This window comes from Tympanuchus pallidicinctus, unplaced genomic scaffold (assembly GCF_026119805.1).
Source record: "Tympanuchus pallidicinctus isolate F22 unplaced genomic scaffold, pur_lepc_1.0 scaffold30, whole genome shotgun sequence".
NCBI lineage: Eukaryota > Metazoa > Chordata > Aves > Galliformes > Phasianidae > Tympanuchus > Tympanuchus pallidicinctus.
This window is the reverse complement of record NW_026294748.1, coordinates 4,849,035-4,872,475: the sequence shown is the minus strand read 5'-3', so window position 1 is coordinate 4,872,475 and position 23,441 is coordinate 4,849,035. Positions and strand designations below refer to the sequence as shown.

Below are 23,441 nucleotides of genomic sequence, written 5' to 3'. Positions count from 1 at the left end.
TTTTGGTCTGGCTGCGTGGTGCAGCAGATGTCCTCTATGGAATGGATTCTTTTTCTCATTTTGCCTTGAGGCAGGAGCCTTGAGCATGAGCTGAAGGATTTCTTATTTCTTACCTTTATCTGTCAGCTTGCTTTCATGGCTGTGCCATGCAGCTCATCAGCCTGCTGTCCTGGCCCCTGAAATCACAGCTCACCTTCAGGCTGCCGTCCTTAACTTGCAGAAATGAGGAACTCATTTCCTGGCTGTGACGCTCCATCATTTCCCCCATTTCCCTCAGCAATTAATTCTGAGCTCTATCCAAGCAATTCTACACATCCTAGAATAGGAATTGGTGCCAGGGCTGATTTCATGTCAAGGTAACAGGGTTTGGGCACGCTGCCATTTGGGATGGAGCCTGGTTTGTGTCTGCAGCCCACGGTGACCCCGAGCCCACCCTGGTGGCAGCCCCATGCTCACAGCTTTGGAAAGCAGAAATCTGATGCATGCTGGGCAAGGTGCAGCCCATGTGTTGTTCAAGGATGGTGGAGGAAACAACCTCCAGCAGAAGCATAGCTATAAATCAGAGATTATTTTTGTGTGCATGTGTTTTGTTGGGAAATGTTTGTTTTGGATCATGTGAGCATTGCTGAGGTTAAACATGCACACATTCAGCCTAACTGCCAGCTCCGGGATGGCGTTTGCTGCAGTAAATACACACAGAGAGGTTTCCTATTTCCCCGCCCCATGGGCTCCATGGTTTCGTTCTGCAAATATTTCACAGTGCAAATTTCCTGCTAGACAAGAAACAGCAGCAATAGAGCCTGGGCTGAGGGCAAACTTCAATTTCAATGCTTTGCCTGAGCAGCTCAGCTCTGTGACAGGATCACAAACCCAGCCCAGCAGCTTGGATTTCCATCACTGATGAAAGAGCAACCCCACGTTCTGGTGCTTTGTTGATATTTGTAGACATCCCATGGCTTTTGTTCCATAAAATTCCTCAGGAGAGCCAGCCTCTCTGCACAGAGAAAGAATTATTCCTATTTCCAGGCCCTCCATCACTTACTGCTTACCTTTAGGTGTAGGGGTGAACCTAAAGACTAGATGGTTGGACTTGGTGACCCTTTCCAACCTTAAAGATTCTGTGGTTCTGTTTAGGGACACAATCAGTGAACGTGCTGGGGAGGGGCTGGGGTTGGGCTTTGTGATCTCAGAAGTCTTTTCCAACCTTAATGACTTTATGATTCTGTGACATTAATGAACCAATTTAGTGGTGGAGCTGCAGAGGTGGAGGAGAGGAATGCCTCAGTGCTGCAACCCAACCCCCGTGCTGCAGAACGAGATGCTGCTGCAGTCAGCATGGAGCAGATGCCTGCAGGATGCTACCTTCCTCCCCTAGCTCAGCAGCTCTCAGAGAGAAGAGGAACAAACAGGGCAATATTTTTACAAGAAATCACCCATTTAAACAACACTGTAAGCAAATTGCTTTGACTTTCATAAACGCCCCTCTTCCTGAATGCTGGGGTGGGCAGCCAGGCAAAGCTCTGAGCCATGAAGCCATTTACAAAGCTCCCAGACAGTAAAACTCAGCTTTCTCCCTGAATTCCCTGCTGCAGGTGTATGTGCTCTGGGTGATGTAAGTATCTGTGCTGCCCCATAAAAGTGAGTTAAGCTGAGGGCTGGCAGGACTTGAGCACAGGAGGCTCTGTCAGTGCTTCTGTTACAAATAGCGATAATAACGCTTACCTCCCTCCCCAGGGTGTCGTGGGGGTTAATTATTTAACATTTGTAAAGCACTTGCAGGGCTGGAGATGAAAGTGGGAAGTATTATTAAGAATAAACTGCGTTTTGTAGGAGGTCTGGTCAGAAAATTGCGTTCGGAGTTGAAATATGGGTTATGATCGTGGGTCCCTGGAGGAGCATCTGTCACAGCCTGGGATGTGTGGGAAAGGAACAAACTGAGAAAATGAAGATTTTGGTGACTCCCTTCATTGTTGCAGCATTGGGGGGGATGGGGATGATGCCCTGTGCCCCTGCTTTCTGCACAGGGTGGGTGATGCAGAGACATGGAGAAGGATATTTGGTTGTTGAGGTGATTAAATATATAACCTTTTGAGGTTAAGGATTCTGCACAAAGCTTTACCATGGTCAGCCAGCATTGCTCATTGAGTCAGGAAGGTTCTGAAGGGAGAAAACTTCAAGCGAGCTGCTCAATGTGCCTTGAGGTGTGGGGCTTTGGTTGTGCCCGGCCCCCGGCTGCAGGTAGGTGGGGAGGTGCTTGAGGCGGAGCACAGCTCACCTGGGCAAGGTGCAGCAGCAGCTGGCAGGTAATGTGGGGCTCTGTGGGGAGGGACTGTGTGTTGGGCAGGGGTGGGATGGTGATGGATGGGATGGGGTAGGATGAGATGGGGTGGGTGACCACCCCCCTGCCTTTGGTATTGCACTGCAAATTCTGTAGCAGGGAGGGAAAGGAGCCCACCTGGTTATCCAAAGGGTCCGTGAGTGGGCTTTGGAGTGGTGGACCCTGAAATTTGATGTTTGGGTTGAGTCCATAAGGAGTGAAGGGTGTGGGTGGGTGAGGAAGGAGGTGCTCTCCATGGAGAGCAAAGTGGGGGTGGGGGTTCTGCCTGCTCCATTGCTGGGGTGTCCCACCAGCATGTCCCAGCAGTGGTGGGGGCCATGGGATGGGGTGAATAAGGACTCACAGGCTGCACCCAGCAGTGGGACACGATGGGCAGCCGGACAGCAACACCAGGCAAGGAGGAAGTTGGAAATACAGCACAGTGCTTGGGGCTCAAGTGCAGTGGAGGGGAGGAGAGCTGCTCAGGACAGGGGTCCCCATGAATCCCCCCTGCACCTCGTGGGGCTGCCTGCAGGGAGCCCTCCCCACTGCGGCTCTGCTCCTAGCCAACTTACACACAAAGGCTCTGTCTGACAGCGGAACTGAAATCGCCCTACGTGCACCGAAGCAGAAAGCCTTCCCCCATCCTCCTCTCTCTGCAGAATTGCCCAGAAATTCCTCTTTTCATGCCTGAAAATGAGGAAGGAACGAGTCCTTCAATGCCCTTCTCCAAGGCCGGTGCCTCCCCCGGCAGGGCTGTATTCTGGGAAGGTTTCTTCCTCCTTCCTACCAGCTGGAAACCAACAGCATTTCAGTTTTGCAGTGCAGCCCCAGGTGCCCAATAAGCCGAGGAACACAGGTGTGGGAGTTTTAGGTGAATAATTGCTTCTGCCTTGAGTATATCAGAATTGAAATGGTTTCTTAAATAGTTTGGTATATAAAGGCTTTTTCTTGAGGCGTGACAAAGGCAGTACTGTGCTGTTGGGTCACGGTGTGGGTCTGCCCAAAAACAGCTCCAGGTGCAGCAAAGGGGAAATGCTGCTTGTGGGGTTTTCCAGGTAAATGGCAGGGGAGGAAGGAGCAGGGAGCAGTCAGGGGTTGATTGGTAAATTGGAACAGGGGTGTTCCAGAGCCGTGGGGATGTGGCACTGAGGGACATGGGCACAGCGGGGTGAGGTTGGATTCGGGATCTGAGAGCTCTTCTCCATCCTCAAGAGCTGTATGAGACTGCAGAAGCAGCAGCTTTGGGATGATTTCAGGACATTTTACTGCCTTGCCTTCTGCCAGTGGTGACTTTGTGGCGCTTCTGGTGGCAGCAGTTTGGGGTTGGAGTCGCAGTGGGAGCGCAGCCCTGGGCTGGCTGAGTCCCATGGCAACCAGCACCTTGAAAAAGCACTCCAAGCTCTCAGGCAAAATGCAGAAGAAAAATGCCTTTTAAGATAGCAACACGTGTTTCCCAAAAGAGGTCGTTTTTAAAGTCAGACCCCGTTTCCTTAAAACCACAAATAAACAAATGCACGTCGTAAAGAGAAGCAAAAGGATGACAAAGCGCCCGCCCTGAGCATCTGTCATTGAGGTGGCTTTAGGTAATTTGTTTTATTGCTCAGCTTTCTCTGCTAGGCTGGGGGATGGTCACTGCTTTGTGGCTGTGGGTTCACATCCTTCCCTCTGATGGAGTAAAAGCAGGTTCTGTTTATGATGATGATTTTCAACCTAAGAGGAAAAGCCTTATGTATCTTCTGTAGGCAGAAAGCTGCAGATGCAGCTGGGCTTGTAAATGTTGCTAACAGATAACAACGTGATGGTTCCATGTCACTGGTGTGGGTGCAGGCAGAAATACAAGAAAAAAATGATAATAATGGAATGAAATAGCTCAGTGGGGCTTTAGGCTGACATGAATGCATCAGGGGTCTGGCTCCTGGGGGAGTGATGGAAGTGCTGCTCACACCAGGAGCAGCTCTGGGCTGCTTGGACAGATGGGGGATGTCAGGCAGCAGAGCTCCTATTTGTGCCACTTTTGCAGTTTTTTCACCTGCAGAGATGTTATCTCACTTCTATGGCTGCTCCTCCAGACACACGCTGAGACCTCCTGCACTCACAATCAGCAACAGGAGGCCAGGACGTTCCCAAGAGGGTCTGAATTAGCCACGTTCTTCCCAGACGTGGCACCCAGAGGCATTTCCAGCTGGGATCCAGGCGGAGCTCAGCTTTTTTGCAAGCAAAGCCATTTCTCTTCATCCTTGAGTCAACGCTCCCACAGGGACTGCTGCTGTCACACCAACACTGCAGGTCCTGCAGAGAGAGAGCAGCTCTGAGCTGTCTGATTTGTGGAGGCTGAAGGGCAGTTAATTGCACTGGTGATGGCTGTGAGCTGTTTCCAATCGCGAACTTTAGAACATAATTTCCAAACTGGTGACATGGAAGCAGCGCCCTGAACGAGTCATTATTGATGCACTAATAAAACCTTTGCAAGAAAGAAAGAAAGAAAGAAAGAAAGAAAAGAGAGAAGTAAAGCAAATAAGGCAAACTCTATGGCCCCAGGATTTGGCTGAAAAGAAATGGCACGGCCTCACATCAGGAAGGTGAGAGGAGGAAGCAAAGCCTGTCGGGTTCCTTACCATCCTCCTGACAGTGCTGGATGCTTTCCTGGGTGATTTGGTGCATTAGCTTTAAGACAAAAAGAAGCCAACTCCTCTGGGAGGCGATAAGAGCAGAGGAAACAGTAAATCATTAAGCCAGCTTGGTGTAATGAACAGGCAGGGGACAAAGTGCATTAATTACAAGGGATGCGGGTGTGTTGTTGAGCAGATCAGACAAGTGGGAGCATTGAGAAGTCATGCCCTGCAGGGATGCCCGGTGTCAGTGCTCACAAATGGTGGTGGCAACAGCAGCTGCAGCTCCAGCGTTTGGATTTTGGGTTTATTCCTGTTTGAAGGATTGTGCCACCCCTCTGCATGTGGAGCTGCATGGGCAGACAGGAGCTGCTCAGAGCTGAAACCACAATTGTTGGCTTTTCTTCGTCCTATCAGTGGGTTGTGCATTTAACACAGAGAACGGCCTTTCAGTTTCCCCCCTTTGAAGTCCGTCGGGTCCTATGAGCACCAACTATGAAATATAACTGCAGGAGATGGTTTGTGAAGTTATATGGCATGCAGTAGAGCATTATGACATGATGATCACAGCAGTTGCTGCAGGAGTGCCTTGCCGTGTTGTTCTCTCAGGGGTTTGCTGTGCTTTCGGTCATTGCTTGGGCTCCCCTGCACGTACACAGCGTGGCTCATTTCTCACCACAACACACACACATTCAGCCTCCTTTGGCCCAGACCAGGCGCTCCCTTTGTTGCAGGGTACAGGTAGATGCTCTGATTGCAGGTTTGTCTCCTTGAAAGGACCAAAGAGCCCATTGTATTTGACTGCTGGACTGTGCCAGCAGAGCTGGTAAGCAGCGCCTTGCTTTGATTTTGTCTTTAATTATCCAGTATGCCCACTGTCCATAAATCTCTGCTTCTAAGCCAGAAAATAAGGCAGAGCCTTGCAGCACTGCTAAAACCTTCCTGCAAAGCTGCTATCAAATACAGCAGGAAAAAAACATTTTAAGCATGGCATTATCTTCCTAGCATTAAGTTTCCTCCTTTATTTTTGGCGTGAAAATGTTGCAGGTATTTGATGCAGGCTCCTGCAGCACCAGCCTGGTGGAGGGGGCATAGTGTCTTGCAGGCAGCTGCATGCATAGGGCAGTGTTTGCAGCAGAAGCAATGTTTGCACCAAAGTATGCCCTCACCATTGCAGTGGGCTGCGTCTGTGCCGTGAACTGGCTCCTGTTGGTGCAGCTCAGAGCCTTAAGGGACGGAGGAGGGATTGCTCAGCATCACCAGCACAGCTTTTGCTATCAATTAAAATCTCCTAATTGACCAGCCCGACACAGCCGACCTGTACCCGCGCCAAGGCAGGCCCCCAAACATATGCTTGAGCCCACATCAAAGAGCTAATCGTTTCTCCACCTAATTAAACAAACTGGCAAATGGCAAGCAGGAGCCGGCTGGGTTTTAATTGCTGTGATTCTCCTAGGAAACGGGTCCCTCTGCTCCTGCAGCCCTGCGCTGTGCTGGCACTGAGGGCTGAGCTGAGCTCTGCTGGGAGCCCAGCTGCCTGGTGGTGCTCAGGGGGAACACTGGTACAGCTGGTTTGGGTTGAGGGGCATTTCTGAAGCTTTGTTTTTCACCAAACCCTTTGGCTTGGTGCTTTTGGGTTGAAGAAATTCCAGGAATTTAAAACGTTTTTGCTGGTAGCACAGCACTCCCGGGGCTGTTCAAATCCTTCTGTATGAGCTAAACAACCTGAGTGATGTTTATTTGCAGCAGACCTCCCAGTTTTCCCCATATGTTGGCCTTCCTGCCCAGCCCCAGCTCTGCAGGGGATGCTTTTGCTCAAAAAGCTAGGGAGAACCCCAAAGTTCAAGCAGGGATGCCAGAGATTGCAGCAGGGACAGGGCCTCTGCTAGACCAGCCTGGGCTCTGGTGCTTCCAGTGCTCCCCAAAAGGTGAAGGGAACAAAGCCTTTGTTTTTCCCCACAGCATCACACCAAATACCAACGTGGTTTGTGTAATGGTAGTGTTTTTCTTTGCCTTCTAGCCAGAGGACTTTGTCAGCATGGCAAACTTCAAGGGCCATGCACTTCCAGGCAGTTTCTTCCTGGTCTTTGGGCTCTGGTGGTCTGTGAAATACCCACTGAGGCACCTCAGCCAGAAAGCAAGCAAGAAGTCCCAAAATAATTACTGCTTCCAGCGCATGGATGCCATTGAAGGAGGAGTTAAAATCACCTTTGCTCTAATAGGTAAGAGCTATGTTGAGTTGACAATGCCAACAGCTTTCCATGTTGTAGCAATGACCATTATGGAATCCTCACTCCAGAGAAACTGGTCCAGATGTGGAAGGATGCATCTCCTTGATGCTCACCTTGTGTTGAGAGACCAAATCTCACAGCCCTTCCCAAAGCTGAGCTACCATTAAGGCAGCCAATCCTGACCCGAGTCAGTGGCTGTTGCCTTCAGAAAGCCTCCGAAGCAAGCAGCAGCATCAAACCATCATTGCATATAAGCCACAATCTTGTGTGCCCATGCAGGGATGCTGGCAGAGCAGTTCGTCCCCGATGGGCCCCATTTGTACCTCTACAGCGGGGAGAAACGCGACTGGGTGAAGCTGATGAACTGGCAGCACACCACCATGTACCTCTTCTACGGCCTCTCCGGGGCGGTGGACATCTTCACCTACGTCTGCACCAAGGTGCCGCGGGGGCTGGACCGCCTGATGCTGTCCGTGGCCGTGTTTGTGGAAGGTCAGTAGGAGATAGGAGGGGTCTTGTTGGGTGAGTCACAGTGAGAACAAAATTTGGCAGGCTGAGATATCGCCCTGGACATCCCTGAGGACAGGACAGTTCTGATATATTATCAACGGACTGCCTGCTGCAAGATGAGAAATATAGGCATTGATGCATCCTGGCTCTCCTGGTTTGGGGTTTCTGGTGTGACAGCGGGCTGAGTTTCCTTGTTATGATGAATTGCTGGTGGATAGCCCATCTATCTTACATCCACTGAGCTGTTTGCATGCCCCATGCTCCCCCCAAGGGCCATTAATTGTGCTGCAGGCATTGTCATTCTCATCTGCTTGCATTGCAAGTGGCAAATTGAAGTGACTTATTCTGGCTTCAGCACATCATGAATATCATTATGTCTTCAGACTGTCTTGGATATTGTGAGCCTGGATTTCAGACCTCTCGGCTCACACAGGGCAGGAAGAAGACACTAGGAAATGAAGTTCTTGCTTACATTAGTGAGAAATATTGGTGGTAGGTGGGCGGTTGGACAAGATGACTGTAGAAGTCTTTTCCAACCTTGGTGATTCTATGATTCTGATATTTTCTTTTCCCTTATCTCAGTGGTGTTTGAAGCACAGCACAGGCAGCTCAGCAGGTAATGTGTAGCATGTAAGAAAAGGGAATCACAGAATTGCAGAATATCCTGAGTCGGAAGGGACCCACAAAGATCATTGGGTCCAACTCAATGCACCCAGGAAACGTATCTCAGAGGAGACACAGGTGCTCCCCGTGGCCACACTACTCGTGGCATTAAGAAATGATTTCACTTCCACGTCTTCCTAGATTGCTAATTTGATATAAACTAGGGGCTCACTTCGGATAAAGCTCCCTGAGAGGCAGTGGGACGTGATTTACTCTCAGTGGTGGTGGTCAGTATGGTTGATGCTACCCTAAGCATGGTGCTCGTTTTGGCAGGTTGTCTCTTTTACTACCACGTCCTTCACCGCCCCATGCTGGATCAGCACATCCACTCCCTGCTGCTCATCGCCATATTTTCGGGGGCCTGCAGCACCATGCTGGAGGTCTTCCTCAGGGACAACATCGTGCTGGAGATGTTCAGAGCCGGCATCACCATCGTGCAGGGAACGTGGTTCTGGCAGGTGAGGGCTGGCTCCTCCTGCAGAGCAGAGCACTGTGGTGGCAGAGCCATGTGGAGAGGAGAAGGAGCCATACTTCAGATCTCAATCACGCGTCTCTAAAGAGCAATTCTGCAAGTAGATCATAACCCAGAGTGAAAATTTCCTCATCGCAGGTCATCTCTGATGGCTGCTCTGGCTGAGATGGCTGTTTGTCTTGGCTTATTGCTTCTCTGGGGGGAAAGGCGAGTGCTCACAGTAAGCAAGAGGCGTTCTGCGGTATCTGACAACCAAGTCCTAATTGCTTAATGTGTCTAATGCACCCTGCAGCACTCCCTGTGGCTCAGTGGAAAGATGCAGTCCCCACCAAGGAGTCAAATGGCTGAGTGAAAGCACGGCCACCTGCTCGCTTTGGTGGTGGAGATGCAAAGAGATCAGTTAGAGAGAACTGCTCCCAAAACTCAGCTGCCAGCAACAGATGTGAGCTCTCCTCCTCTGCCTCAGCCCCAGAGCTGCTGTGTTGACTCAGAGCAGCCCTTATCCAGGGATGTGAAACACCAAAGGTGCTGCACAGCTGTCCAGGGTGTGGTGGGGTCCCTGAAGGGGTTTCATAACCATAGGGATGTGGCACTGAGGGATGTGGGCACAGCTGGGGCTGGAGATCTCAGAGGTCTTGTCTGACCTTAATGGTTCTATGATTCTATGGTTCTATGATCCTATGACTCTAAACTTGGAGGGCTGGGAGTCTGTAGTGCAGAGAGACAACTAGAAGCTTCAAAGCTCCTGTAGCAGCTTCTCATGCCTCCAGAATATCTTGGAAGGTCAGGAAGCGATAACACCGTTTGCAAACCAGCCCAGGCTCATGTTTCAGAACACTGATTTCCCCCCAAGGTAACAAAGTTCTCATCCCACCCAGGTTGGGATCGTGCTGTTCCAGCCATGGGGAGGTCCCATGTGGGATGAGAGCGACCACAGCAACATCATGTTCCTCACCATGTGCTTCTTCTGGCACTGGGCAGCTGCAGTGGTCATCCTGGCTGTGAACTACAGCATTGCTTACAGGTACGGCTGGGGCTTGGGAGGAGTAGGGCAGGGCTGAGATGTGAAGCCACAGCTGGATCCACAGCCTGTGCCTGCTGCAGGTTTCAGAGCACAGCAACAAATGTATGCTTTATTTGTTGAATGCACAGAATGCAAAATAGGGGCAGCAAGAGGCACAGGCACTGAGCATGGAGAAGGCAAGAAAGCGCGACCCCGAGCTGCTGTGCAAGCTGTGCGCTGTTGCTGCTCTGCAGCGGGTGCTGGCTGACACCTGAAAGTCAGCATTTAATTCAATAGAAAAACCAAAGCTTTCCCATCACCACCCAACTCCCTCCCTTTGTCCCCTCCCTCACAAGGACTTCGATGCATTTGACCTTCCTTGAGCTGTTAACAAGAACGCCTGATGTTTAGGACCTCTGTAGCAGTTTATCCCCTTCTGTGTGTTCACTTTGCCAAACGTTTGGGGTTGGGCTGTCAGTGATGTCTTGTCCCATGTGTTGCAGCTGCATGCAGCGGTATGGGAGAGGCAGTGGAGAGCCCTACATCAGCCTGGGGGTCCGGAAGCAGAAAGGTGGTATGGGCTCCCAGGCTGCATTCCTGAATGGATCGGATGACGAGTGAGGAGGATGCAACCTTCTCCTGCAAACTGGAGAAGAATCAGCTTTCCAGAAAGAAAAAATACAAACAAAACCAAACACAATGTCTGGGGAGGGCAGAGAGGGGCTGCCCTTGTGCTGCTTGGAATCTTATTGTGTGCATGGTGGTCTCTGCCCTCTGTTGTACCCAGATTCACCAGCTCTGACACAAGCACTGATTACAGTGATTTTAGCAACAAAATGAAGCACAGAAATTGACTGTTAAGATAGATCCATAGGGATGGATGGCATCCTTTGGCCTTCCCAACTCCCCCACTGGCCCAACCTGCTATGCTGCAAGGTAGGGAAACTCCATGCTGGGATCAGGCCCTCCAACACCCCCACACCACAGCATCATCTCAAGGAGGGAGATGGAAGGAGCAATAAGAAATTACATCAGATTTACAACACCACAGCTTCGTCGTGCACAACAGGAATTTTATTGCCAAAGCTGTGAACTGAAGACATTTTAAAAACAGATTTCTATTCACCAAAAGTTCTTAAAGAGGGAATAAATATGAAGCAAAAAATCCTTTCAGTCTGATAAATTCAGGAGTGTGTAGCAGTGGCTCTCAGACTTGTGGAGCCCTGTGAGATGCATTGCTGAGCACCAGGACCCACCAAACAGCCCTGATTTCCATAAGCAAATCCCCCACAGCTGGGAAAGTGTGATGAAATGGGTGCGTGTTGTGTCCCCAGCCCAACTATGCTGGATAATTCCTGGCAAAAAGGTCACTTCCAGGTAAGAGGAAAGCAGATGCTTGGCCTCCCTGGGTTTGCAGCCTTTGGAGCAGGTTTGTTTCTTGGTGCTCATTTTCAGGAGGCTCAAATGGGCTCAATGCAAAGGGAATTTAGCAGCACAGCAATTCACCTCTGCAGATCTGTCCAATTAATGCCAAGCAGTGAAGTGCCATGAACTGTACCTGGAGGGTACCAGCAGATGCTCATTCTGCTATGGTTGGGGGCAGCTTTCCCCAGAGCACACAGTTCTCCTCTGCTGTGACACGAGACCCAGGGACGGCAAGCAGGAGGAGTTCTTGGAGTCCTTTTCTGACATTAACGATTCTGTGATTCTACGACAGCGCCGTGCAGCCAGCAGCTCCTCAAGCACAGAGCGAACCTCGCTGCAGGGCGGCACACGGAGCACTCGGGGTTCCAGGGGGGCAGAAAGCAAACCCAAGCGGGCAGCAAAAGCAGCTCGGTGCGATGAAAACAGAAAAGCCGACGCCACTCCTTCCAGCCCACGGCCACACGAGGGCAGAGCTGCCAGGAGCTGCGGGCGGAGGCGCCTTGGGCTCCGTTCCTCCCCCCCCCAGCGAGGGGATGCCGATAGAAGCCGACCCCCTCCCTCAGCATCCCCTCGTCCCCACCTCACGCTTTTCCTCTCCGTAGCTGGAATAGCTCTGTCTGCCTCATTAACTCCCGGCCCTACAAACGTCCTCCGGTGCGGCGCTCGTTAATTTGTTTCCCTGCTCGGGAATGTGTTCTTTCCGAGGTATGAAGGTCAGCAAAGGAGGAGAGAGGCAGGCTGTGACCGTACAGAAAACACAGGAGGAGCGTGGTTTGGGAGGAGAATTAACAACTTGTGTTTTAGCTGAAAAACGTGTTTGTAAATAGCTGAGGTACCCAAAGAATTGTTCTGGGTGCTCGGAGCACAATAAGAGCTCCAGAGATGGTTTATTATACATCAGGCACAACCAAAAGCCATCCTCACATTTATTTCTTGCGTGACAGACATTCCAGAGCAGTTCTAAATGATATATATTGCTTTTAACACAGCCTTGCTTTCGTTCAATAGGATCCTATATAGCATATGGAGCAGTACAAATTGAATTATCCATTAGCATCTTGAAACTTGGTGCTGGGCCCAGTGTTGGTGCAGCTGGAGGGAGGGGCCTTTGGAGGGCTGTATTGCCTGGGGTTGGTTTGGGGCAGTTTGGTTTTTGCTGTGCTCCTGGATGGCACTGGTTGGGGTGCAGGGATGCTGATGTTCCCACAATTGGAAATCTGCTCGTTCAAGGCAGGAATGAGCTGCAGGTGCTCCATCTAGCCCCGTTTCTTCAGCATGCCAGGAGAACACAGAACATCACCCCAGAGCACCAAGTATCCCACACCTTGCTGTCCTCCTATCCACCAGCCTCATCCCGTGCTCTTCACCAGAAGTAGGATCTACCACTGCCACTCTCTGTGGCTGCATTTATGTAAAGCTGAAGGGATGCAGCACAAGCCCAGCCTATGCTTCTACCACCTGCTTCACCTCCCCTGTTGCCTGTTTATGAAAGCCTGTCTTAGCATTCGTCATAATAATAATAATACTTTGCACTTCCCTAACAACCATCCATCTGCAGAGCCCGAGCTGCTGGCAAACCTTTAATTAGATCGTGCCTCCCACCACCCCCAGGAAGCAGGCAAACATTATCACATTTTTTCATTAGCACTGAGGCCGGTGATGAACCTTCAGGGAGAGGATGTTGCAGTTACAGCCAAGAAAAGAAGAAATAATTAAAAATGAAATGGAGTTCCGTTTGCTGTTTAGCTTGAAAACATCAGGGCTGGAGCCCAGGGAGGGCAGGAGTTGCTGGGACCATCCCATAATACTCCCCTGTGCCCCAGCAGCCTGCAGCTGGGGGCTGTAGGTGCAGCTCACTGAGCTCAGCCCCTCAGGCAGTGATTTCAGCACACAGTGTGGCTGATCCTCCAAGAGTCTGGGGGCTGCTGGCATTTATCCCACCTTACCATCAGCACTTATCCTCACTTTCCATTGTAGGGGTTGTTCCAGTGGCTAGATCCCCTTTTCCCCAAGTGTTTCATACCCTAGCTCTCCCCAGGGACTCTCACAAACAGGCTGATAAGTACTTGATTACTGTTTGCCCTTTCTATGAGACCTTTCTCTGCTTGCTGTGCTCCTGCTGGCTCTTTAAGCTCTCTTCCAAAAGGCACCTTCAGCTCCCAGCAACTGTGCCTTCTCCCTGCAGCTCTGGCCTCCCACTGCTGGAAGTGTTTTGTTCCTTCTGCTTGCCACCAGCTTTGAGGTTAGCTGGTTTTTGGGGGGATGTTGCTTTGTAGGGCTGGGTGAGGAAAGGAAGGAAGAAAACAAAGGCAGAAAGGGGAGCTGAGTTACACAGAGGCTGCTGAAGGTGCTGCTGCTCTCTGCCAGAAACCTGGGCGCTCTGTTATTTTTGGGGAGGGTCTGTAAGGAGAGCTGCTATGGGGGCTTAGGGAGAGCACTTGTACCCTACAAGGTGCTGCAGCCCTGGTTTGGTGATGCTGCACGTTCTGGCATCCCCTTTAAGCTGAAGGCTCCTGTTGCAGAATGCTCAGCTCCCTTTCTGCCCATGCAGAATGATGAGCAGCACCTGAGGGTGAAAGCACTGTGCTCCTGTCCCCATGTGCATTTCCCCTCCCTGCCAGCACTGAGCTTCCTCCCGCTGGATGGAGCTTTGCACGCTCTGCAGCTGCCTGCAGGAAGGCTGGAGGCCTGCACTGCATGGCAGCACGCCAGCAGCTGCCTGTTTTTCCTCCTTCCTCCTTCTTGCTATTGCTGATATGGAGATAAGTTGTGTAAAAGGGCTCCTGGCTATGGCTCAGTGGCCTTTATGGCTGTGCAGGAGAGCAACCCTGGGGGAGGCTGCGTGTGTTGTTTCCCCTCCTGCTATTCCAGCCTTAGGGCTTCCCTTGGGTGCTGGCTTATGTGTGCAGCTCTTGACAGGGCTGAGCACTGGGCACAGCTTATCCTGCAGCCCAAACGGGGGATTTTGGGGTTGCGTGGGGTCCTATGATGTGCACCCACATGTGTTGCGACCCAGAGAAATATTGGGTTGCGACTGCACCGAGTGCTTTTTGTTGCCTACATCTGCTCCTTGGGCAGAGCTCATTGCCTTTGCACCAGGAACTCAGTAATTTGGAAGGAGATGGGGATGCTGTGGGGTCACAGTGTCTGTTTACCTCAAGGCACTTCATTCATTGCTCATCTGTGCAGCTGGTGAGGTGAGAAGGCTGGATATGCAGGGATTACTTTGCATGTTGGTATGGTTTGTGTCTGCAAATGCTTAACACTGGGCAGCACTGAGTCAGACAAGAAAAAGGGCAAAAACCAGGCTGCTGTGTGCTGCAGAGTCTGCTCTGGGGGGCAGTGGGGCCAATTCTTCTCTCCCCCTCTTGGTTGCTGTGGGCTGGAGATGGAACTCAGAAGGGCTCCGCTTTGATTTGGAAGCCCTGACCCCAAACTCCTGCTCACAGGCACCTTTCATATGGCATAATCCCTGTACAACCCCATGCAGAGATTACTGTGCCCAGATCAGGGAACTCTGAGCCCTTCCAGCAGAACCTGGCCTCGTTGCTGCCACCTCTTCATTGGCTCTTTCCCCAGCCATCCAGAAAATAACATCATAACTGAATACACATGATCGCCACGGGAAGGGGAATCGGCTGCTCTTCCCAGTTTAGTGGCAAACTGTGGGATGCTCCTTGCTTCTGGCAGATCCAGGTGTCCCCTATTGTGAAACCATGGCTGAGTCAGTGCTGCAAGCTGGCCTGCGGGGAGCCCAGCTCCAAACATCCTGTCCGAGGGCCACCTCCCTGCCTCACCTCTGCCTTTATCTGCCCCTTCTGAGTAACAACGCGTCTGGCAAGGGAGAAGGACAAGCAGAAGCTGCAGGTAAATTCTTCTCTTTGCCCATAAAGGGAGGCCAAGCTGCCGTGTTTGGCATGGATGCAGCTCCTGGACCTTGGGAAGGGCTGTGGGGAGCCCAACTCTGTGATGTTTTTTTTGTGTGATGGTGGCTGCTGGAAAGCTGTTGGGGTGGTGTTGGTACAGGCAGCCTCCTGGTGCTCTGCAGGGTTAAGGCTTGTCTGGGGAGCTCTCAGGTTCTGGGGTCGTGGGGGAGGATTTGCAGGAGGAGAAGAGAGAGGTGGGGATTTCTGCTCAAGAGAGAAGTGCCCACATAGCAGAGATAGAGGAGGAACTGCAGAGAGGGGTATGTGGGGAAGGCTCTCCAGAGCCCATCGTTCAGCATGGAGGATGCTGGATGCTGTCCTGGATGCTGCCCCTCACACCCATGGGTACTCACACATCCATCTCTGCCTGGGGCCAAAACCACCCATGGTGCTGCTTTGCTGCTGTGTGATGGAGTTTGAGGGGACAGTCTGGCAGCTGGGCAGAGCTGCAGTCCAGCCCACACCAGGCAGTCAGCACACTGTGCCATAAGGAGAGCGGGCAGCTCCCATATGGCTGCTGCAGGAGGGCACTGCAGCCTGCAGGGAGAGAAAGACAGCACAGGTAACAACTCCTGACTGCAGCCATGTTTCAAGTCCTCTGACAGGCACAGTTGCTTGCAGGAAAAATAAATAACCCAGCACTGCACTCTGGGGCTGCGACTCGCCTGGAGCCTGACCAGCTTGTGTGGGAGCGTCTGGGTGCTGGGCTGGGTTTGTCCTTACTGGGACGTGCTGCACCTCAAATGTGTGAGCTGTGAGAGTGGTTTGTTGCTTGGAAACGTGTCTGGTTTCTCTAAGAAATAGTGGCTGTTCCTTAAAATAAGTTTTTGTTGTTGATTTTTTTTTTCCTTTCTCTGAGAGAGATGAATTCAAGCATCTGCTTGACCAAAGGGTTGGGATGGGGAATCTCTCCTACTTGAAAGATAAACCTCCGGTTGTAATTTGGAAGCCTGGGTGCTGCTCTCCTCTTCTCCTCCTCCATGGAAAGCTAATGCTGTGGCTGTGTCCTAATCCAGGTGCAGTCCTGACTCCAGCTTCAGGCTGCTGTCATTGCAGTTAGCATCCCTGTAGGACAGTGGTAACATTTGGTTATATATCATGCAATTGTGCATCGCTTAAATGTGATTTAAGAGCATTTGTTTTTAGTCACTTCAGCACGTGGCTGCGTGTGCAAGGAAGATAAGTGCCCTGGATGGGTGTCCAGGCTATAATCAGCAGAGACACAGTCCCTCCTGGGGCACGATCCACCTCACCCCTGCAGCTGAGGTACAGCAGAAGACCTGAACCAACTGCTGGGATGGGGCAGCTCTCATCAACCCTAAGGGCTGTTGAGTCATTTCCCTGCCATGAGGAAACCTTAGCATGGAACAAAGAGTCCCAAGCCTTCCCCAGATCACCCATGCTGGGTGATGGATGCCGATGCTCTGGAATCCACAAGCTGCCCCAGCACTGCAGCTCCAGCCTGGCCAGGGATGTCTTGCAGAGCTCTCCCACACCCGAGGCACTCGCCACGCCACATCCTACCCTTATTTCACAGTGCTAATTACTTTCTCGTGTGGGAGGACTTGGAGAACGTGCTGGAGTTGTTCATCCAGCCTCTGCCATTTCCTTTGGTATTTATAAACACGGCGAGGATGTATTTGTGATGCAAGGGGCCCCCTGATGCAAGTTGGTGTGGCAGCTTTTCTACAGATGAGTAATGCTTTCTTCCACACAAAGCCCAGAGGTGGAGAAGGAGCAGAAAGGCTGCGAGGAGGGCAGGAGTGAGGGCTCCTCGGGTGGTAGATGTATACAGAATGTGGAGAGATGCCTTGCTCACATTCAGCACAGAGGTTGTGTGGAATATGCATGAGGCTCTTCTGGGCTCACGTTGTCACGGCTCACTGTGAGGCTTTGGCTGATGGGAGCTGCTGGGCACTCCAGCTGGATTCACACCCAGCGATTATCTGGTTGGGAAGGAGCTGATATTCCAAGGAAATAATTGCCATGCTGCTTTTTATGAGCAGAAGCATTGTTACGGGACCTCAAAGCATGGAGCTGCCATGTCTTCTTGAGTGTTAACATCATTTTTTTTGTGTCACGAGGAAGTTGAGGTGACTGAAACACAGATACAGAGTGATGTATGCCATCACAGAGTACACATGATGGCAGCTTCTCCTTTAGGCACCGTGTCTCTGCATTCCCTGTTGCAGTGGATGCTGCAGCTCCCCAGGAGGCTGAGCAAGCTCTGGGATTAACCTGAGCCTGTTTGTTCCTACAGACACCAGGAGTGATCCCAATGCCGACGAGTTTCCTTGGCAGAGCCCTCCGGGGCACCTTCTTCCTCATCTTTGGTCTCTGGTGGTCGGTGCGATACCCCCTGAAGTATCTCAGAAGGAAAACAAATGCTGAGAACCAGCCAAGCTATGGGCTCCGGCGTGTGGAAGTCTTTGAAGGGGCAGTCAAAGCTTTCTTTGCCCTGGCAGGTAAGGGCTGAGGAGTCCCTGTCCCATCACCTACTACCAGTTCACTGAGGGCTGTCACAGTGGCACACAGCTGTTGCTGTGTGGGAGGACTTGGGGACAAGCTATGGCTTGGTCTGCTACCATCAGTATCAATATTGCTGGGCGGATATCACTATCAATTCCCCATCTCGAAGAAACATTTCCAAGTTTGCCCTTTCCTCCATGTAAAAGGAAAACATGACCTTTCTGCCCTCTTCCTAGGGATCCTGGTGGAGCAGTTTGTCCCCTCTGGTCCCCACCTGATGCTGTACAGCCCCAAGACGCACAGCTGGACGGACCTCACGCATTGGCACTACTCCACCATGTACCTCTTCTTCCTCCTCTCTGGCATCGTGGATGTGGTCTCACACTCACCACTCAAACTGCCATTGGGTTTAGATCGGCTCTCGCTGTCTGTGGCTCTGTTCATGGAAGGTGAATGGGGGGCTGGAGGGAGGGCTGGGGTGTCACCAGCGTGCATCAACCAAAAACCCCCAGGCTGTATTTTGGTGTGCTGTGCTCCATGTGCACAGGGGTTTGGAGTTCTCCTGGTGAGAACTCCTTGCTCTCTCCAGCATCACAAAAATGCACTGACTCTTCTAACATAAAGGGACAAACCCTGACGCAAAGCTCTGTGATGCCTTACAAACTGCAGGTGCCCATTTCTGGGCTCCTCCTGGCTGGAACACAGGGATGCCTGTGGCTCAAACAGTGCCCCTAAGCTATGGCTTGGTGGTCCCCAAAGCTGGGAGCTGCACAGTCCCTGCAGAACAAGGTGATAGCAGTTGGCTGTTTGCTGCTTCACCCTTCCCATCAGGCAGATCTTAGCGAGACCTACAGCATGGCCATAATATTCAGATTTTTTTTTAATATTTAAAAGACAGAAACAAATCCCAGAGCATCCTTTCCTAATGAAGTGTTGATTTTTGTCAGGTTTGCTCTTCTGCTTCCATAACTTTGGTGATGCTACACTGGACCAGCACCTCCACTCCCTGTTGGCCTTCGCTATTTTTGCTGGAGCCCTCTGTGTCCTCCTGGAGGTGTTCCTCAGAGATCACATCATCCTGGAGTGCCTCAGGACCAGCACATTCCTTCTGCAGGGCTCCTGGCTTTGGCAGGTCAGTGGGAACCCAGCGCTCCCCCCCGAGCTGTGGGCTTTGCCCCAGGAAGGAGCAGAGATGCTGTGATCATAAGGGTGGGAAACCACACTCACAATTTTCTATTCTTATTGTGAGTAATGTTCCAAGTAATGTTTGGATCCCTTTCCCCAAGATGAGCATCCCATGTCCATGACAGTTTGGCTGATGAGAGCACTGAGGCAGTGTGCTGGGTGTTACAGGGATTATTATCTCATGGCAAGCTGCAGCAGCAAAGGGATCAAAAGAGGAGGAAAAGCAATGAACAATCATAGAACAGCTTAGGTTGGAAGGGACCTTTCAGATCATCAATATAGTAAAGCCTGATGTTTCTGCCTAACACCTCTGTCTGTGAGCAGATCGGGTTTGTGCTGTCCCCTCCCTGGGGAGGACCGGGCTGGGACCAGACTGACAGCAGCAATTTCTCATTCCTCACCATGTGCTTCTGCTGGCACTACGCAGGAGCCCTCATCACCCTGGCAGCCAACGCGGCCGTGTCACGCTGGTATGTGAGCAGCTCCAAACCAAAGCCTCTCTGGGAAGCCCAACGTTGTGTTACGAGTGATGAAAATCGTGTGCCAGGGGGGCTGCTGGAAAGGGAGGGGGAAGGCTGGGTATCAGGGTGCTCAGCATCCTTGCTGATGGGTTGGGGTGAGCAAACAGCTCTGCTGCCTGCGTCCTGCTGAGCCGCGTTCCTGTCACTCCCCACAGCTGCAACGAGTCCTGCCAGCTGCGATTCGGGGACATCGACGTGGAGTTGGACTGCGGCCTGTGCGTCCGCAAGAAGGGCTCTGGTGGGGCACTGCTGCCCGAGGGCGGCCCTGAGGAGAAGTGAGGCTGCAGCGGGAAGTGGCGGCTCCTCCTGCTGCTCTGGGGATCTTGAGATGAACTTCGGAGTTCTGTTTGGTTAAACTGGAAGCAGCGGAAGCGGGAGGTTGAGCCCCAAAGCTGAGCTGCTCCTGCGTGCTCCCGGCTCCCTCTGACAGCGAGGAGTTTGCCATTTTCTCAGGACTGGTTTGCTGGCAGGCGATGTGGCTGGTTGGGCTTTCTCTGAACCCAGCAGGAGGGATGCAAACTGCCCCCTGAAGCAGCTCCTGGTGCCTGCTGCTCGCTGTGCCGCTAGCAGAGGGGTTTTGTACAAAGCTTTGCATGCACAGAGTGTACACGGTCCCAAATAAAGTGCTATAATAAACCTCCTTATGGATCTCCTCACTGTGCCTTGAGGTCGGAAGCACTGCAAGGCAATGTCTGGCTGTTGGGCTGTTTGGGAGTGAATGGAGAACTGGTTGGGGCTCCTGGAGAGCAGTTGCACACAGCTGCAGCCCTGCGGGTTTAGATCAGAAGTGAGAGGCAGTTTTGGAGCAGGCAATTTGAGCACAAGGATGTGGCGTGCTCAGGAGATGGGGCCTTGCTTTTCTCCTAGGTCTCTCACTTGGCTTGCAGCTGGACAGCAAGGAATCGCTTCCTGCCACTGAGACCAAGTTGTCATTAAACAGGATTAATGAGAGAAGAGAAAGTTCATCGATGGTGCTACATCCCCTTCCAAGGGCTGGGTGAGGTGGCTTAGCCCACACCTCCACAGACCCCACCAGGCCTTGGGGGAGAGCCCACCCTGCCCAGGGCAGTGCCATTCCCAGCCCTGCAAGGTCCCTGCAAATGGTATTCGCTGCCCCTATGGGACCAGAGGCATGGCCACACAGTTGGCTCATTAAGGACTGGCTGCCACTGATGGGAAGCTGAGCGCAGAGGTTATAGCCCCACGTACTGTACTTTGATGGAAAAGAAAGGGAAAAAATCCTCTTTCCCTTTTGATCAAGTGTTGCACTTTGCAGTTTTTTTCTTGTCTTGGTATTACCTGGAGTAGCAGAAATGCTGAGGCACAGCCTGAGGCAGTGATGGAGCACCTGGTGGGAAGGCAGGGCCAGCACAGGTGCATGCAATGTACTGAGTGATGGAAAGGCTGCAGCCAGGATCCACCCCTTCCCAGCCCTCATTCTGAGATTGGCAGTGGACGTGAGAACATCTAGTTGTAGATCTCTGCATACCTGAGGCCTTCTAAAGGTAAGCAGCTTTTTTTCTTTTGTTTCTGTGTATATAGCAGCTGTATTTGAGCATATTCTCACTTGCTGTAGCTAGGACTTTGCTTCTTCAGTATTGTTGCTCTGCTTTCCATCACATTATAACATCACAACTAAGGAATGTGGAATTGCTCTTACTGAGGTTTTCACTAGTTAAAGTCCAGGTTTTAGTGGAGATGTTTCCTTTTCCTTGAAGAAATGCAAATAAGAGCAAATACTTAATGATCCTCATGCCTGCGTGCTGAGTGAGCTCAGCTCCGTGCCCAGAGCAAATGCCTGAGGGTTCCCTTGAGCTGTGCACACAACATGACCTGTCATTGAGCTGGGCAGTAGCATTGGGTGGTGTTGAGATGTCACACATGTTCACTGAGTCAATGGCACAGAAAGAAAGAAGCAGGTTGGTGTAGCTCTGATTGCATCTGTAGAGCACTTCCTAAGGAGCTGCAGGTGGAAGCAATTCCCTACACAGCTTCAGCCCCAAGCTGGAAGGCAACATATCTTGGTGAGTGGGCAGTGGCAGCAGTGAGGAAGTTCTGTGGGCTCTGCTGGTGTAGCAGTATGGTTTGGTTTGGTGCGAGGACACCCACCTTCCTGCAAAGCCCTCATATTCAGCCCCAGGGAGGCAGCAGTGATGTGGACATGCCATTCCAGCTGGTATTATTGTCCTCACGGTCCATGGCTCCTGGAATCACCTCTACCCAAAGCAAAGCCTCCATTTGCATGCTTGCAATCCATTAATGCCTAACTAAATGACAGCGCTGGAGCCAGGAATGAAGGCAATACCCACTTGTGTTGTTGCTGCTTCCTGTCTGTTAGTGTAAGACTTGGGTTAGTGGCAATGTTTTCTGTTGCACAGTTAGTCAGGGATTGAGTGAGCTCCTGTGCTGGGGGAGTAGTGGCTCTCCTGCTTCCCACCTGCAGCATTTGGTTATGGATTGTGAGAATTGTGTCTTAGCACTGAAATTCTTGAGCCTCTAGACCCAAATGCTGCTCGTGAATCATATGCTGAGTCTCAGTTGCAGTGGAGTGGTATTATTGACACAATGTTCTGTTTTTTCCCTTGAGCTATTGCTGTGTGTTGTGTTTGGTGCTGCTGGGCAGCTGCTGCTCTCAGTGCTGCTTTGCAGATAGGAGCAACTGCAGGCTGGGGAAGAAATATAGTGAAGGCCAAGCATGGGGATGTGTGGCACAGAATAAATGGTGGTGTTTGGGGGGCATCCTTTGGTATCTAACAGCAGAGCTTGCAGGTTTATGGCTGTTCAGCAAGCAAGCAAGATGTGAGTGTTGCTTCAGATAAGAGCAGTTGCCTTGTAAAGCACAGAGCCCAAATATTGTCACAGAGCAGCAGTGTTGCAAGTTCCAGCCTGGGTTTTAAACTGAAGCCCAGAAATTGCTGTCTGTTTGGCAGGGCAGGGTGAAAAGTGTGCTGTAATGCTGTCATTGGGGTAACTGGGCTGGGGGCTTCTCTGAGAAACACAGGGGGGAAAAAAATCCTTAAAGAGTGAGCTGAGCATGTGCTGGGTAACAAAGTGCTTCCCCAGGGGAACCTGGACAGGTAGCTGGGAAGGTCAATGTGGTGCTGGGGCTGTGAGGGTTGGGGAACACCTCTGGAACTAGCAGAACATAAATAGCTAAATGCCAAAAGATGAGTTTTATTATTTACTTGTTGCTATTTAAAGGGAGTTCTAAAGCAATCAGTACTTCTCAGTGTGCTTAAAGTCTTTTGTTTCCTGTGCAGGGTCCAACCAGGACATGCTGTGTCAGCCCATGCAAGCTGCAGGCATGAGATAGCATGAGATATCAGGCATCCTCTTCCAACTGCCTGAGCACAGGTATCAAATAGGATTTTACTTCAATATATTTCACCTCCCCCCCCCCCAGGGACATTCAAGAAAAGGGCAACTGGGCATAACAGCCTCTTTATTTTTATTTCCCCTTTCTTTCGCAGGTCGGTTGTGCAGAGGTGAATGGAGCTGTCTGTTTCTCCTTGTGTGCAGTGATGGAGACTGTCCTGTCCAGCAGATTGCAATGGATGCATAAATAAGAGCACAAAGCTGTTGTGTTGGCCCATTATGCTGCAGGGTCACTTGGTGTGACCTTCCCAGAGAACCCTTGCTCTCAGATGTGAGCACAGCACTGGGAGAAGAGCCCAGAGGGAGGGCTGAACCACCCCTGTTGCCATGGAGACAGCAGGGACCAGGAGGATGCTCCAGAGAGAAATCCCAGGTGGAACTGGCTGCCCTGCCCCTCCTGCTCTGGGATGGAGAACAAAGGGATGCTGTGAGAAAGGAGTGAAAGACAACACAGGTTAAGTCACATTTGCCACAACACTCACAGCCCCATGAAGCTGGAAGGGGGGAATCACAAGTCTGGAACACAGGAATAGCCTGGAGTTGTTCCAGTTACAGCCAGCAATTTTGGAAGATGATGTTAAGCTTCCTAGACTGTGCTCAATCACATCCTCAGCTCTTAACTCTGCTATCACAGATTTTTTTACTCCTTCTCACTGACAAGCTTCAGGGCAACCTCTATGGGAGATGGGACTGCTTCTCTTAGCCCCCAGCATTTCTCCTTACCTTCATTCC

At 51.4% G+C, this 23,441-nt stretch overlaps 2 protein-coding genes and 2 long non-coding RNA genes across 7 annotated transcripts; 3 read left to right on the top strand and 1 right to left on the bottom strand.

The window, feature by feature from the left end:
- The first annotated feature begins 2,196 nt into the window (after window positions 1–2,196).
- Window positions 2,197–10,965, top strand: LOC128087526 (transmembrane protein 45B-like). Of its 2 annotated transcripts, none has more exons than XM_052697134.1 (6): window positions 2,197–2,303; window positions 6,950–7,151; window positions 7,440–7,652; window positions 8,607–8,791; window positions 9,684–9,829; window positions 10,312–10,964. In XM_052697134.1, the coding sequence occupies exons 2-6, from the start codon at window positions 6,968–6,970 to the stop codon at window positions 10,427–10,429; spliced, it is 846 nt and encodes a 281-aa protein (XP_052553094.1). In that variant the 5' UTR covers window positions 2,197–2,303; window positions 6,950–6,967; the 3' UTR covers window positions 10,430–10,964. The 2 variants fall into 2 exon arrangements, with proteins under 2 accessions (XP_052553094.1, XP_052553093.1); XM_052697133.1 differs by lacking the exon at window positions 2,197–2,303 and adding an exon at window positions 4,861–4,899 and having other exon boundaries at window positions 10,312–10,965.
- On the bottom strand, window positions 3,884–5,031 carry LOC128087535 (uncharacterized). The gene is made up of 2 exons (XR_008209887.1): window positions 4,936–5,031; window positions 3,884–4,609 (listed from the first exon to the last, which is right to left on the bottom strand). It is a non-coding gene; the product is annotated as an uncharacterized LOC128087535 (long non-coding RNA).
- A 145-nt stretch (window positions 10,966–11,110) lies between the features above and the next one.
- On the top strand, window positions 11,111–19,970 carry LOC128087527 (transmembrane protein 45B-like). 3 transcript variants are annotated; one of them, XM_052697136.1, is made up of 7 exons: window positions 11,766–12,605; window positions 13,211–15,100; window positions 17,420–17,624; window positions 17,865–18,077; window positions 18,576–18,760; window positions 19,138–19,283; window positions 19,490–19,970. In XM_052697136.1, the coding sequence occupies exons 3-7, from the start codon at window positions 17,438–17,440 to the stop codon at window positions 19,611–19,613; spliced, it is 855 nt and encodes a 284-aa protein (XP_052553096.1). In that variant the 5' UTR covers window positions 11,766–12,605; window positions 13,211–15,100; window positions 17,420–17,437; the 3' UTR covers window positions 19,614–19,970. The 3 variants fall into 3 exon arrangements, with proteins under 3 accessions (XP_052553097.1, XP_052553096.1, XP_052553095.1); XM_052697137.1 differs by lacking the exons at window positions 11,766–12,605; window positions 13,211–15,100 and adding an exon at window positions 11,111–11,185; XM_052697135.1 differs by having other exon boundaries at window positions 11,766–15,100.
- Window positions 19,971–20,786: 816 nt separating this feature from the next.
- On the top strand, window positions 20,787–22,904 carry LOC128087538 (uncharacterized). Its single transcript, XR_008209892.1, has 3 exons — window positions 20,787–20,839; window positions 22,595–22,688; window positions 22,805–22,904. It is a non-coding gene; the product is annotated as an uncharacterized LOC128087538 (long non-coding RNA).
- The last annotated feature ends 537 nt before the right edge of the window (window positions 22,905–23,441 follow it).

Excerpts from the sequence above, each read along its gene's own strand:
- LOC128087527 (XM_052697137.1), top strand. The coding sequence starts at position 11,120 with ATGGGTGCGTGTTGTGTCCCCAGCCCAACTATGCTGGATAATTCCTGG. Across the intron at positions 11,186-17,419 it reads GGCAAAAAGGTCACTTCCAG|ACACCAGGAGTGATCCCAAT; the intron begins GTAAGAGGAAAG and ends TTGTTCCTACAG. Across the intron at positions 17,625-17,864 it reads AGCTTTCTTTGCCCTGGCAG|GGATCCTGGTGGAGCAGTTT; the intron begins GTAAGGGCTGAG and ends CCCTCTTCCTAG.
- LOC128087526 (XM_052697133.1), top strand. The coding sequence starts at position 4,876 with ATGGCACGGCCTCACATCAGGAAG. Across the intron at positions 4,900-6,949 it reads CACGGCCTCACATCAGGAAG|CCAGAGGACTTTGTCAGCAT; the intron begins GTGAGAGGAGGA and ends TTTGCCTTCTAG. Across the intron at positions 7,152-7,439 it reads AATCACCTTTGCTCTAATAG|GGATGCTGGCAGAGCAGTTC; the intron begins GTAAGAGCTATG and ends GTGCCCATGCAG.